At 40.9% G+C, this 16,151-nt stretch overlaps 1 protein-coding gene across 1 annotated transcript; it reads left to right on the top strand.

The window, feature by feature from the left end:
* Positions 1-94: 94 nt before the first annotated feature.
* GOLT1B (golgi transport 1B) lies at positions 95-14,644 on the top strand. Its single transcript, XM_040063067.1, has 5 exons — positions 95-224; positions 5,455-5,546; positions 7,263-7,441; positions 10,613-10,694; positions 12,011-14,644. The coding sequence occupies exons 1-5, from the start codon at positions 200-202 to the stop codon at positions 12,047-12,049; spliced, it is 417 nt and encodes a 138-aa protein (XP_039919001.1). The 5' UTR covers positions 95-199; the 3' UTR covers positions 12,050-14,644.
* The last annotated feature ends 1,507 nt before the right edge of the window (positions 14,645-16,151 follow it).

The following is a 16,151-nucleotide window of genomic DNA, read 5'->3' as shown; positions in this document are numbered from 1 at the left end:
CGCCAATCAGCGCCGGCCGCGGGCCGCGGGCGGGGGGGGAGCGCGCCCGCGCGCCGATACAAGGCGGGCGCCGATTGGCGGCCGGCCCGGCCAATGGGCGGGCGCCTCTCATGCGGCGGGGTGCGTGTTTCCGGAAGACGTGGCCGCCGCCGGTGCCGCTCCCGCTCGTCCCGGAGCCGGTGCCGCTCCCGCCGCCACCATGATCTCCCTGTCCGACACGCAGAGTAAGCGCTGCCGCCGCTCCCGCCGGGGGAGCGAGGAGGGGCTGCGGGGCCGGGGGCGTCGGGGTGTCCCAGGGCGGCCGGCCTCGCCGGGCCCGCAGCCTTTGTCCGCGGCGGGGCCTCCCAGGGGCGGCCGAGCAGGGTCCGGCTGGGCCTCTGGGGATGGGCTGGAGCCCGCGGCGGGGTGGGAGCGGACGGGGGCGGGGGGAGCTCTCACGGCCGCATTCCCGCAGTGGAAGCCGCGGCGGCCCCGGTGCGGCGGTAGCGGCAGCTGGCGGGGAGCGCGGAAAGGGAGATGGGATGGAGAGCGGCGGGGCAGCGCTCGGCAGGGACCCTCTCTCCCTTAGGAGAGCTCTGCCACCAGCGCGGCCGGCGCTGCTCTGGGGCTGCGAGTGCTCGGTGTGGTGAGGTGTGGCGGGATCGCAGAATGGCCTGGGTTTGAAAGGACCCTAAGGATCATCCCACTCCAACCCTCTGCCAGGGACAGGGACACCGTCCACTGTCACAGGTTGCTCCCAGCCCCCTCCAACCTGGCCTTGAACACTTCCAGGGATGAGGCAGCCACAGCTTCTCTGGACAACCTGTTCCAGTGCCTGACTACCTTTACAGGAAAAAAAATTCTTCCTTTTATCTAACATAGCCCCTCTGTGGGTTTGCACCCATTGCACTTTGACTGATCACTATGGATGAATAAATGAATGAAAGCTGAGCGGTAAACAAAGTAACACTTAGCTCGACTCTCCTCCTGTACCTCCCTGTGGACGTCAGTGGTCTGGCATCTTAATTATTTCAAGAGCTTTACTGTGCTGCTCTTGTTGGGACCACACCAAACGTCTGCAGGTGACACTGAGGGGGCTTCAAGGCGAGGACAAGACATTGAAGTGGGAAAAAGTAAAAATACTTGTGTGTGGCCGTAGTTTTGTTTCCAGTGAAATGCTTGGAAATAGAGATCAAAGGATTCAAAGTAAAGAAATTCACGAGTGTGTCCTGGCAGCCAGGAAGGCCAGTGGGATCCTGGGACACATCGGGAAGTGTGGCCAGCGGGTCAAGGGAAGCGATCCTGCTCCTCTGCTGGACCCCAGTGAGGCCACACCTGGAGGGCTCTGCCCAGTTCCGAGCTCCTCAGGGCAAGGAAAACAAGGAGCTACTGGAGAGGGTCCCGTGGAGGGGAATAAAAATGATGAGAGATCTGGAGCATCACTAGTGAGAGCTGGGCCTGTCTATTCTGGAGAAGCCTGAGAGGGGATCTCATTAATGTATATAAATATCTCAAACCGGGGCCAAGAGGACGGTGCCAGACTTTTCACTGGTTTCCAGCTACAGAACAAGGAGCAATGGCCATGCAGTAAAGCACAAGGAGTTTAACTCAACATGAAGAAGCACTTTACACTGAAGGTGCCAGAGCCCTGGAACAGCTGCCCAGGGAGGGTGTGGAGTCTCTCTGGAGACATTCCAAACCCACCTGGACACCTGGTTCCTTCATCACCTGTTGAAGGTGACCCTGCCTTGGCAATGGGGTTAGATGGGTGATCTCCAGAGGATCCTTCCAGCCCTAACCATTGTGATTCTGTGATAACAGCTTAAGCTGCAAGTCATAGGACAATGATAGGCCTTTGATTTAAATTACCATCTCATGTAAGATGCATTTCTGGTATGATTGCCACAGAAGGAAATGAGTCTGCCTGGTAAGCACCACAGCATCAGTTATGAAGGAGGGTGTGAAAAATTTAGAAAAAAAAATAAGCTAAAATAACTAAGTTTGATAGCAGGGTACTGAAAATGGAGGTATTGGAGAGACAGTTGAGGCCAAGGATGAAGACAGGCAGCAGCATTCAGGGTCAATGATTTCTTGAGATAGTCGCATATTGTGCTGTTATTGGGATGAGTACTAACCCTTGGGGTTAATTTTTAGATTTCTGATTGACTAAACCCTTGTGGGCTTTGCTGTTGCCCCTAACTTCCTGTTTGGAGTATTCGTTGGGCAAAAAAATAAAAATCTCTTCAGAAAGACTCACTGTTTTTCTTTTGCTTTGTTCCTCATGTGGGACCTTCAGCTATTTCCAGTGCTAAGGCTGTTGGTTTTAACTGTCAGAGACAAGAGTATTAAATAAAATACTCTGACATTTAGGGGTTTTAAGGGTTGAGGTTTTTTGCCATTTTCTCTGAAATTCTGAAGATAGCTCGTCAGATATTTTAAAATTCACTGCTATCTGGAAAAATGCAGAGTTAGCCACAGAGTCACTGGTGAAGTTGTGTGATAAATACCTGGAGAGAACCACTGACTGCATCCATTGATGTTTGCAAAGTTAATCCTGCCTCTGTAGTCTAGAACATAATTTTAAGTGGTGCATTGAATGGCGTTATAAACCACCAGCAATTGCAAAAGAATGCACTTAGCTTTTCCCAAATTAAATTTTCGATACTAAAAAAAAAATACTGCTAGCAAAATAATAGTTATACATTGAATATGGGCGGTATACATTTTTGTCTTCTAAAAGCCTATAGCGCACAATTACGTTTTATTTTGCACTTTTTAATGACTGGGATGTGCATTGTCTGCCCTAATCTTTCACAAGCAATGTATTAATTTTGAATCTTAATTTCTACTAAGCTGTTTTGACACGGTGCTGCAGTACTCTTGTACAGCCTATGGAATTTCTGGCTAAACATGGATGAGGGTTTGCTCCCTTGTCTCAGGAAATCATAATAATCCAGAATAAGTGCAACCTGGCTGGTGTGTGTTTCTGCATTTCTAGGCATTGATATGTTGTATTTGATTAATGTGGGAAAGCTCTTCTGGCACAGGAGAAAACATTTAAAAATAGTTTTCTCCCTCTATAAATACTCATTGTTTGTTATTGAAAAGATCTTATACAAGATGCCAGCGCTTTTTCTTTTCCTTCCTCTAAGAAGAGCCGTTAAATATATTTACAAATTCTGATATAAATCAAGTCAGTAACACTCTCTGCTGAGTTATCAGCACCAGAAGATAATAGTCCTGGACCATTCATCTTTTTCCAGCAGTTATTTTGGGATAATGAGAATAATGTTCGTTTCTCTTTTTTCCTTTTCCCTCCCCTAACCAGAGAACAGGGTGACTTCTGAAGTGAATCAGAGTGCATTGTGGCAGAAGTGATTGCAGAGCCGTTTCGGGTGATTAGAGAAGTGTCAGAGTGGTGATTGCAGCAGCTGTTGGGAGTTGGCCTCTGCCTCCTTGCCAGATCCATACCTTGAGCTGTGTCTGGGGGAGGAACTAACTTCCCATGACTGCATATTTATCTTGCTGGCAGCTGGTAATTCCTCTGGAGTCCTGCCTCCAAGTGTTTTCCTTCCAGAATACAGATTGTTTCTGCTCCTCTGAAGTAAAGAGTACTGGGGAAAAGGGCAGTTGCAATTTTTACATTGCCTTCAGCCAGCAGATCCATTGAAAATACAATTTGCAATTCCGTTTTTCATTGTAAAAAAGTAAGAGAGTGACTCTGGTAAATTGATTGTATTGAGTTACTTATGGTTTTAATTGTGGGATGTTAAAATGCTCATAGTAACACTTTAAAGTGGCAGGCTGTACTATAGAACTACAGCTCTAACAGCATGTGCTCTGCAGCCTTGCTGAAAGCCAAGCCCTTGGAGAAGTTTGGGGAGTGGAATGTTGCTGTAACAAATCTCTGAGCTGTTTTGAAATTTATTTCCAGTCACTACTTGGAAGTCCTGAAACAGGCGTAATTATCCTCCTTTGCTCCCAAGCTGATCAAGCGACAGCAAATGACAAGCTACATCCACAAAGCGCAATTAAAATACATTGAGGTAGATCTGGCCAACAGTAGCAGCGAGGGCTGTGATTGTGGGTGTGGTTTTTTGGTTTGTTTCAGGATAGTTTCAAAACTACTTGGAACTTCAAAATACACATATATACAGGCATAGTGTTAGGGCAGGTTTTGCTCAGGTGTTTTTGTGTCCTGTAGGTTTCTGAATTGTCTGGTCACAGGAAAAGCAATAATAAATGCTTGTGTTTGCAGCCCTGGTGCTGCCATTCCTGGTTTTTCTCTCCCATTCAGTCTGTGTGAGAGTCAAAGGAAGGCTTTAGAGATTTAAAATTAAAAGCAGGATGTATGTCTAAGAGCAGTCCTCAAGATACTTTAAAGGCTGTCGTCAAGTGGTAGTTTTAATCATAGCTTGACATTTTTAGCCCAGTTTCTCATACAAACCTTCATACCCTTGACTTCCCAGTATTTCTTGAACATCCTTTGCAGAACTCAAAGTTCATAGAACTGTTTAGACTGGGAAAAAACCTTTAAGAGCATCGAGTCCAACTAATAGCCCAGTCCATAATGTAAGCAAATACATTAAGTACAAAAAGTATTTTTTTAAAAATCTGTAAATTAAGATCATAAAATGAAAAATTTCATTAAATGAAACTGCTCTGCAACACTAGCAGTCAAGAGATATCGTATCTATGTGTAACGTAGATCTACCATTTAATTAATAAAAATTAAATATGAGGCATGAAAATTATAATTGAACATGAATCCCTCAATATTTAGTATCCACTAGTTTTATGAAAACTGGCAATTGTCTGGAGACCCAGCTAGCATTTGATAGCTGTCAGCACATGTGTAACTTGGAAAAATCCTGCAGGACTCGTCCAAGTTGTGTTCCATCTGGAAACTGGGGGGAGTGGAACTGCTATGCAAAGTCATGGGAGATGGAACATGAGGTCTCAGGGAGATGGAGAGGACCAGGGTACTTACATTACTGTGGTAAAGGTAATGGGATAAGACCTGCAAATCCCAGGGTATTCTGAGTTGAGAGAGAAGGATCACAAGGATCATTGAGTCCAGCTGTTTCAGTGAATGACCCATATGGGAATCAAACCCACGACCTTTTCTAATCTGAAAAATGAAATCTCTTTACAAAACAGTCCTTTACTCCATACGAGCAGTTAATCAAAAGGGACATATGTCTTTTCCCTATGTATATATCCATGATTGCTTTGGTTGCATTCAATTTCAGTGTCTAGTTCCAAATACAGACTTTTTTTGGATGAGTAGCTTCCAAAGTTCTGTCTGTTGAAGTAATTGGTGTCTACAAGATTAGTGATATTTGTACATTCAGGGAAGTTTCCAAATTTAAAATGTCTTTAGACTGGATGTTCTAATTTTTTTCCCCAGTTTTTATCCATGACTCTTTCTTGGTACCATGTTCTGTTACATGCCTAATTTTGCTTCTCTTTCAGAGATTGGAATGGGCCTAACAGGCTTTGGAGTGTTTTTCCTCTTCTTTGGAATGATACTCTTCTTTGACAAAGCTCTTTTGGCTATTGGAAATGTAAGTGCCTTTTCTGTACTGCTTAGAATCAAGTACGTGATCTGTTAAACTGAAAATAGAGCATTATGTTATCAGTTTGAAGCTGCACGACAAAGATTACTGTGGTGATTTGGTACAAAGGAGGAGTTGTGCTCAGTGATAGGAGTGAATCATTTTTCCTGCTTGAGGTTAGAACAGCTCACACTGATGTGAATATCACCTTGGGTCAGGCCTGTGGGATGTTGGTAGACAAGAAGCAGCTTGTTCCACAGTTGTTGTGCTGCTGCAAGTGTGGGTTTTTGTGATCCTCTAAGATAACTGTCAATTTAAGTAAATATTTTGGATAAGAATCATTAAATATGTGCTAGCAAATGTAGCTTTGCAGTGCTGTATGAGGCAAGAAAGAAATATGAATTGCTGACACTTCTGGCTTTAGAAAAGCCAGACCTCTTTCATAAAAGAGAGATTCAGTATCTTCAGCTTGTACCAAATCAAAGTGGTCGCTCAAAGCAGCACAGAAAATAAATCCTAGTTCTGGTACATAAAATTTCCAATCCAAATATAAAATGACAGGGTGTTTTCTGCATGTGATGGTCTCTGTGCCTCTGCTGTTCTCAGCTTTGCCAGCCAGCCAAAGCACAGTCTGTTTGGTAGAGGTTCACCTCCTCTTTTTCTGATGCCTAAAAGTCTGCAGCCAAACAGATCCATTTTCCATTTCATTCTCAAATACTGAGATTCCCTGAAGGGAAATACAAAATTATATATCTGAATTCAGGTGCATTGGTTGAAGCGTTGTTATGAACCACCAAATCAAGTGTGCAGTGGAGGAGTGACAAATGAAATAATGCTTATTTCTTCTTTTCCTAATGTAAGGTGGAAATACGAGATCCTGTTTAGGGAAAATGAAAACGTAGGTAGGAAGCGACAATGACAGGCTATGTGCTAACCAAAGATAATGCAAGAAAAGGTACTGTATCCTTGCAGAGAGTTGTTTTTATTTAAAAAAAAAAAAAAAAAAAAAAAAAAAAAGGTTATATTGGAAAGGGCAGGGGGTTCTAAGAAAGTGATTTATTAAATACCATACAAAACTTAAACTTGAGTAAAACGATCTTGAGTAAAATCTGAGATATTATTGCTTTCTGAGCACAAATGTGGCTGAAATAATTCCAAGTCCTGTTGCAGCAGGACACCAGAAATAGTTCTAATTTGGATTAGTGTGACAGTGGATAATTCAGTCTATACTGGAACAAATAAATAAACAGTAAAAAACAACTGTTCAGCTTTTTCCTTCTCTGGCTTTGCACTATGAGTAGATCAGTAGAAGCTGTTGAAGATGTCAGTGGCACAGAACAGAGGTGCTTTTATGTGTGTTCTTAGTTTTTAGGAACCTTTGCTGTCAGTAGGACTAAGCTTCAGCACCCTTTGTGGTAAAGATTGTATGTATGTGACAGGGCAGATACAACTGCTGTCAGCAGATCTTTTGTCTTGAGTGTGTTTGGCAGAGATCACAAAGGATAGACTCTACTTTCAAGCAGCTGAGAGCTACAAGTGGTTTAAGATGTACCTTACAAAAGAAAATCAATAGTAAATTCATTCTCACCAACTGTCTTTTGGTATTAAAAGAAGTTGTGCAAGAAAAGCAGTCTCATTTTGGAAAATACATGTGTATCTGTGTTTACATCCTGTACTTGGGAACATAATTGTTTTCTTTCTTTGGCTTGTTTTTGTCTTTTCTAGGTTTTATTTGTGGCCGGCTTGTCTTTTGTTATCGGTTTAGAAAGAACATTTAGATTCTTCTTTCAAAAACACAAAATGAAAGCAACGGGCTTCTTCCTGGGTGGGGTGCTCATAGTTCTCATTGGTTGGCCTTTAATAGGAATGATCCTTGAAATTTATGGGTTCTTCCTATTGTTCAGGTAAGTCTTGTTTGAAAACAATTTTGTGTTAGTTTACGTAGGAATAAACATATTTGTGTAGTGTTTCTGTGTTAAGGTTGACAAAGCAACATCCTTTAAATGTTCCTTTTGGACAGATGTTATATGAAATTGTTTATTTACAAGTTGGTAAGTGTTTTTCCAAGACTGTAATCCGCTAAAGTTTGTGAGTTTGTGACTTTGATAATGCTGATGTCTAACCAAAGAAGTGTAACGCTTCAAAATATGTGGGAGCCCAAATTGTTAGCAGTGTGAAGTTTAAATATCTCCTCATGGAAAAGGGGTACTTGGTACTGTCTTTTGACTGGGGGGGTTGTAGGTGTAGAAGAAAGGATTACAGGCAACCTCGCTCCTGATAAATCCCAGCTGTATTAATTACCAAAGAAGAGGAACAGCCTTGCCCTTAATGGGTCACTGCTGTGACTAATAAAGATAAATGTGATAAAAGGGGTGGCTTGGCTGGTCAAGGGGGGACTTTGGGGTAGCACAGCCCAGAGAAGGAAGCAATGATCCAGAGAAACACAAAGAAGGGAGTTGCTGCTGTAAAAGATCTGCTGGGGGTCAGTCTGTGTCTGATGGGGTTGGAGCCTGCAGTCACAGTCAAGCTAGGTAAAAGCCTGAGGTCAGTAGCAGGGAAATACTTGCAGTCATATTCCAGCAGGAAATAACCAGCAGTCAGAGTGCTGTTGGACCCCACAGTAGGAGCTTGCTGTAGTCAGAGTCAGGATAGCTGAATTGTAAAGAGGAATAAGCCAGGATCCTTTTTCATACTGTGATAAACAAGAAGTTTATGTCTTGGCTCATTTCTACTCTTTGGCTGCTGCAACAGGGAGTTTGTTCTTTTCTTTAACAAGTGGGGCAAAACGTTTAGTTAGTACCATCCTAGGTTTGTAACCTTATAATTTCATCACTATGGCAGCCCAGGGAAAAGATGTTTTCTGTTGTGTTTCATTACAATTGTGCCTTAGAGTCAGAATTGCTTGTTTGGGTGAGCAGTATCTTGACTGAGTTAAGGAAAAATGGAAATTTCTATTTATTTTAACAGCAATCTTGAAACATGTTGTAACTTTCACAGTGTGTCATTTAAGTTCTTCATAAATGCAACTGTAATAGTGAAAGAATTTGACTTGTTACAGCCTGCATAGCTATCTATATCTTTATCTTTACTTCCATGGTTGAAGTTCCATGCTTCCCTACAGAACAAAGCAAAAAAGTAGACAGGGAGGCTTCTGGTTATTCTTGGACTTCTGTCCAGATGTTTCACTAATGGTTATTGATGAAGTTTCAGACCCTGAAGTGTTCAGTGACTGGCTAAATAATACTGTTCCTGCTAATCAAAGTGAGACCATTGTACTCATGGAGCTCTTTCTGTACTCAGAAAAATTGTATGTTAATCTGGTATTTAGTTCAGAAAAAAAGTCAATTTTTAAAAACAAATCTGAACTTGGCTCCTACTGGAGACAGCAAAATTTTGGAAAATGAATTTTATGTGTGTAATGTATTTCTTATTGTTCTACTTGGAATTCTGTCATTGCAAGTGCTGTGATAATCACAGCATTTCATTGAATACATTGTCACTTCTTGCATGTAGTGCTTGGTTTACTCAGCTGGTACAAAGCAAGTAGAATGTGTTTTCAACAAAGCCCCCTCCTTTTAAAAGATCTCAGAAGAGTTGGAAGTTAGTATGCCTAAGCAGGTATGGTTACAGATTATCTAGTGATGTTTGCAAGTAAAATAATGTTGAGAGGTTTAAAAAAGATCAATAGTTATCCCTAGGACCTATCCCTTAGACTGAAGGGAATCAACAAGGGATGGATAATTCCAGGTGTGAACGTTTATCTGATCTGTTTCAATTTCAAGCATCTGGAGACCAGAGGTTTGGACTGAATGATCTTAAATATCTTTTCCAACCTTGACGATTCCATGATTCGGTGACCATCTTTTCTAGTGCTTGTTAGTTGATAGAATCTAAATCACTTGCTTCAGTGGCTGGTGACTACTTCAAGCAAAGCTTTTTGTTTTGCTTCAGTCTTGTTCAGTTGAACCATCATCCTGTTGTCAGCAACTTCTTCCTTTCTAAAGAAGTTACAAATGAAGTCTTTCCTCAAGCATCATTTTAAATTGTTCCTCAGGATCCTGCTGCTCGGTTGCATAGCAGAAAACTGCCCTGGCTATTATGTTGTTGTTGTAATCTAAGGTGCTTGTTCAGATTGTAGCCCTGCAGAGTTCTGGCTGACAGTGTTATCCCTGCTGTACTGACTGTTCCTTATTCCTGGACTAAGCAGTTGTTTTAATCTGTTATAGGTGGTTTGTGTTGCCCTGCCTCACAATTTATTGGGCTGCTGAAATGATCTGGTCTTAAAAAAAAAAAAATCCACACCCTTATAGGTGTGGATATTACCCAGCAAACATTTCTTAGCTGTGTGACGAAGAGGATGATGACTTGTGAAACTTCCCTGTTTGGCTGTGGCCTCATTGCACATTAATCCTTATTCCGTGCAGGAAATGCTCAACACGAGATCCCTGGGACTGCCACCAGCTGGCTGCAAACAGCTGAGCTACTGCCACTGAAAATTTGTTTTTCTGCTGCAGAGATTAAGGGGACAGTGCAGAGGCTACACTATAGCAGCTATGCCAGGCAGCATCCCTGGGGTCATGATTCAAACCACTTAAATTTGGGAAATAAATGAATGCACAACTCGGTCATGCTTAATTTTCTTTAGTTAATGTAAAGAGTACCATATATGGTTTTAATTACTCAGAAGTCACTTCACTTTCTACATTGGGTCTTGAATGTATTTTCTATCATATAAAGAGGAATTATCTCAAAATATGTGTGCTATTTCTGAGAAATCAGTTTTGCTGACAAAGTTGGGTATTCTTGCTTGAGTTATTTTTTGGTGAGCTGACTGAGAGTTGCCAGCTATAAAGAAAATGAAATCCATTGAAAAATACGCCATTTGTTTCCTGTTTTTCTCCTTTCTTTGATGAATGTGTATTGATATATTTTGTAAACAAGTGTGCTACTAGCAAGTTGCAAGATTTCACGTAATCTTGGTTTTAAAATTACCTGCTATTTTTTTTCACGTTATAGCAACATGAGAGAAGCCTGATTGTAAAAACTAATGCAATCTTCTGATGTCTTACCTACAGGGGGTTCTTTCCTGTGGTGGTTGGCTTTATTAGAAGAGTTCCAGTTCTTGGATATCTCTTGAATTTACCTGGTATTAGCTCGGTAAGTTTGGTACTTTATGCAACAACTGAAGCATGTTCTGGTTTTTATTCCACTGATACAGCACTTGTAGAAATGCATGAAAAATAAAGCAAATATAACTTAGGAGAAGTGACTTCAAATGCATTCCTCTACCATACAGCTCACATTCATTTCCAGGTAGAGACTTCTGGGTGGAAAAGGAACAAAAGGACACATTTGCAGAAGCTGCCCCTGCTCATGGGTAGTAAAGTGGGAAGAGCCCTGCATTGTGACTGGGAATACTGAGGTTCTTCCTGCTTCACTCTTGGCCCTGGGTGATCAGATAGGTGAATCCTGCCACTGCCCTGGGCCTCTTCTGTCTGTACAATGAGGAGGACACTGTGATTCAGTGTTTGTGTGAATTTAGAAGTGGCCTGTAAAAGCAAAGAGTGGAGTTCAATGTTAAGCTGCAGCTTGTATGGTGAACCCAGAAACTCTCAGGATGCATAGTCATTCATCAGATATATTTATTGAGGTCCACTGCAGCAGGCTACATTTTTGTCAATTACTAAGATTTGGGGTTTTTTTCAAATGGAGTTTTCCATTTTTTAAACCAAATGGCCAGGGATTTGAAGACAACTAACAGAAAGATGCTAATCTATGGTGTTTTCAGTCAACTACTTTTACTGTGCTAATTTTTGTACGTCTTTTAACACAAGCATTTGTAATACTATTTTTGAAAGCATCAGTTTTAATAGCTACTACTAAAAATTAATAGTGGGAATAACTTAGGTGCATCCAGGCTGTTTTTTTTTTAAAAATGAGTGTTCCAGTCTCACAGTTAGGCCGAGTTGTGGCTCATAATTCACGATCAATTGAATGTTTCATTTGTCAATTGATCTTATTTAATTTGATCATAATGGGGTTAAATCTTGTTTTTAAAAGATAATTGTTAATGTTTTATTCAAAGCCTACGTAGGCTCAGAAGAGAATCCACAGTAATGGTCAGTTGAAATATCTTCCTTGGTCTACTAATGCATGTGTGGCTGAGACTGTATTGTTTTGTTTTAACCATTAAGCTGGCAGTGTTATCTGCATTCTTTTATTTCCTTTCTCATTCTGTTGCATCTTCATGTTGCACTGTTAATGTCTACATGAGAAAAACATGTTATGCAGAAACAGTTGCAATTGTAAGAATTTTGGTTTTCACAAACCTAAACCATGAGACCGGGGTGAGTACTACTTGACTCTCATTTCCAGTCGCATACTAACTGTGCAAGTAGCAAGCAGTATTTGAGAGTAACTTCATTATACATAAACATCATCAACTTAAAACCTTTTTGTCTCCTTTTCCACAGCTTGTAGATAAAGTTGGAGAAAGCAACAACATGGTATAATGACGAGAGGGTGGAAGACTGATCTAAACTTTTACTGTATTATTTATAAAATCCCTTTGAAGAACACTCAGCACAAAGATTAAGTTGTGTACAAAGGAAAAAGCTTGTTACATTCTTTACATAACAGTTTAATTTAAAATGTATAGTCAACAATATACATTAGAAAAGAAGCTCAGCAAGTGTGCTTCTAGGAAAGTAACTCCAGAGTTCGGGAAGTAAACGGAAGAGGGGAAAGTCATGGAATAACCCGTGTTACAACTGTTCAAGACTGTTTTTGTTGGTTTTGGAAAATAAGCTAGAGGCAATGAACCCTTGTGGAATTAACAGTGCCTGTTCTTTACCTCCTTATTTTGAAGGTGCAGTAGAGCAAACAGGCCTACATTTTTAATGGTGACCCAAATTTACCCAACCCTCTGCTTGCTATCCTCAGAGTGCAAAAAATCAAACAGGAAACTTCTTGTGTAACAAGAGATGCATCTTTGCATGAAGGTTAAGATGACTGTTCATCTATAAGTATATTATGACAATAAAAAAGGAAACCCTACACAGTTCTGTTGTAAACATTTTTGTAAATATGTGGCTGAAATTACAGCATTGTTATCTTAATGTTTCAAAGCCAAATGTTAGTTTGATTGTATTTGCCTTCCGTTTCGGAATATGCAAAAGGTCAATCTTTAATAACTTTGTTCTCCAGTGCTGGTTCTGACCATGTAGAGCTCAGTGGGGAACCCTGGAAGCTGACTTGCAGTCCTTCCAGGTTGTTCTCCTTGAGCCATGTTACATGTGCATCCTTGATGAGAATGTAGCCCCTTGCCACTAACATGAAAACTTTGTGAAATGTGCTTAGTTCACAAAATCTGCATTAGGTTGAGGTGCTGATGTGAACCCTGTGACATGTAACTCATCCAAATTTGGAGCTTTGTTTTTAAACAGTTTGAAACTAAGCTTTCTTTGTTTACTCTGGAACTACAAATTGACTTTTTATTTTTTACAGTAATAAAATGGAAACCTAAAGCTCTGTGTATGTGAGTCTCTGGGGAGAAAACGGAGTGACTGGGGCTGACTAAAGATCAAGTGCCAATCTCCATTTGTTTGTAACTTGTTACTGGGTTATCTTCAAACAACTCTTGGTTACAGCAACAGCTTTTATTGTTACAGAGGATTCTAACCTGGAATAACTGTCCCCTCCTAATGCACATTTCTGCTTCTGTTGCTGTTTAAGGTTGTGCACTTTCAATAGTCTTAGTTACAGTGTCCTAACCTAACAAACCCTGCTTGTTCAGTGAATTGTGTTTGTGGAGGCAAGGGGGGGGGGGGTTCTGTTATGTTTCACTTTCTTTTCCCTTTCGTGTAATCCTGAAACAATTACCCAATGTAGTATTTAAAAGTAGCTATGTAGCCTAAAGGTCTACTGTCTGGGGGGGGTTGTCTGTTTGTTTGTTTTCTTTACTGTGCAGTTAAAATTGGAATTTTCCAAAGCAAGTTTTAAGTTTTTAAAAAAAATCCTCATATACCAACTCTTTTGAAAGTTGCTCTGAAGTTTATTTGTATAAAACATGGGGCTTTTTCATTGTAAGTGTATAAATAGCCATAATTTACTATTATTAAGATTTAATTTGCTTCCTTCTAAAACAGGCACAAATGATTCAGGGGAAAAAAAAACAAAAAACAATAAACCCAACCTGTTATTTTACAATTAATAATATCTGAAAAAATCCCTGGGTTTATTTTATAAATGACCAATAATGGTTATATTTGCTTGATGGCTTGTTCATTACAGTTTAGAGACAGGAGTAAATATGACTTGTGGGCTCTACCTCAAGAGATAAACCATTTTAGATAACCCAATTTTAACTGCTCCTATAGCTCTGTTGTGTGTCACAATGACTAGAGAATACCACTCTGTAGCCAACTTGTCCTGTTTGCTGTGCTAGGGCACTAGTCTGTGCTGTGGGAACCAAGTGCTGTCTAAAACAGACAGTCTTCATCATTTACCTTAGAAATCAGCTACCTGAAGGTTTCTGTTCTTCTGTCTTGAAAAATAATGTGATGGAAAAGGTGGATTGCACCCCATGACTGTGGATCTCTGGCTGCAGCAACTTGCTGGGTAAGCTGAAGTACCTTCATCCACAAGAAAGCTGATGATGTTTTTTGGAGGTGGTTAATGTGTTGCTGTGGATGATCTTTTGCCTCTCTGAAAAGCTGGGGTATAGGCAGGTCATCTCATTTATATTTAATTAATTGTTTTAAATCAAAAGTCAATTTTTTGTCACATGTGAACTGCTGTGAAAAGCATTTGAGGGAACAGAATTGTATGTTGAATTTAGCACAGTCTGTCCCTCAAGGCAATGTTGTCTTTGGGACAGTTTTGTCAAGATAAATGTGGGTGGCAGCAAAGGTCAAAACAACTTAGCCTTAAAGTGTTTCTGTCCTTGTAAAAATATCTCTAACAGAAACATGCTTGGAATGTTTCCCCTTTTAAATGTAATTTATAATTGCTGCTTTAAAACTCATAAGGATGGATCTTATTCTGAGCAAACGAATACTGTAAATATCCTTGTCATACCTTGAATAAATGGGTACCTTTTTCTATAATTTGTCTTTGTGTCTTTGTGTGCACATTTTAAGGAAATCTGTTGACAAGTTTTCCTTTCCAGAGGGTCGGGAGTACAAGCTGTTACTGCTTGGCTGTCCTACACTGTTAGGACTTTTACAGTAAATAGGGGCTTGAATTAATCTTAAATGGAAAGGTTTCCTCCCTTTTTTACAACAAATCTTTTACATAAGCATCCCCCTAGTTTTTCAAGTTCCAGTTTTGTATACAGCACAACAAAATACGAAATTTCAGTTACTTGGGAAACTACTTCTTTTTTTTATTCTGTGGAAATAACTGAAACTTCAGGAGAAAAAGAGCACGTACATAGACCTTGGTGCCAGTTTTTAGTCTAGTTCAAGGATTGTGAGTTCCCTGTGTCCTAGAAAGTGGCCTGATAAGCAGGTTTACCATTCCATGGTGCTCTGCAAGCTTGTGGCTCGTCATCGAGGATTTTCACAGAGCCAGGAGAGCAGCAAAGCTTTTAACTAGTTGTTGAGGTGTTGTGTTGGTGTTATGTACCAGTTAGTGCCCTAAAAACTTAATTTGACCAAAGTTGCTTGTATACTAAGGAGTCCAAAGAACTGGCTCTTCCTAATTTGGAAGGGGGAAAAAAAAAACCAACCCACAACAATGTGTGGTTACTTTTGTTAAACTAGGAGAGGTATAATTTTAATCTCTCTGTAGCTCATGGCCAGTTACTTTCAGTGACTAGTTGCCATTCATTAACCAGGAATCCTTTGGCTGTGTTACTGCTCACAATGTGGTACCATATTTGGGAAATAAATGAATGCACAACTCTATGGGACCATATAGAGTCTGTCAAAAGCAGTGTAAAGAAAGGAATCTTGTTCCTGTGGTGGATGTCAGAATGAAGGGTTTATGGGATTACTTGAACTTGTTTACTCACCAGATTTCAAGACACAGACTCATCTACTTGTTGCCTTTCTAGACCACTGATTGCAGGCTGGCGAGTAGAGTCCATATCCCTAAACCAAATGTCTGTGTCCCAGCTGTCCCTTCAGAGGTCACTGCTAGCCCTTGGACTCCTGTCTCTGCTTCTCTGGCTGCCACACCAGAGGCTCACTTTGGCTGTTCTACCCTTCAGACTGCCAGTACCAGCTGTGACATCGCTGGCATGTCATTACCAGACTCATTTACCAGCAGAAACTTGGCCCTTGTGGCCCAGTAGTACTGAGCTCTGCCCCTCTAGTATTGATCTTGGCACATTAAAGCATCTCTTAAAAGACTTGGATGTCGTGCTCAGCCCAACAAAGAGATTCTGCAGCTGCTGTAATTCCTCACCAAGCCTAATTAACCACAATTATATGCTAAAGCATCCTCCCCAAACATACAACAATTTACAGAAAAATGGCATGGCTACTATGGGGTAATTTGGTGTGGAATTCATTATCACAGACAAAGCATTATGACTGATAACCTGGGATATGGAGCAGCATCTATTTATAGGAATGCACTTACATGTTGGTTACCAGTTATTACTGGTAG

The sequence above is a fragment of the Hirundo rustica genome, chromosome 4, assembly GCF_015227805.2.
Source record: "Hirundo rustica isolate bHirRus1 chromosome 4, bHirRus1.pri.v3, whole genome shotgun sequence".
Lineage (NCBI taxonomy): Eukaryota > Metazoa > Chordata > Aves > Passeriformes > Hirundinidae > Hirundo > Hirundo rustica.
This window is presented reverse-complemented; position numbering and strand designations above follow the sequence as displayed.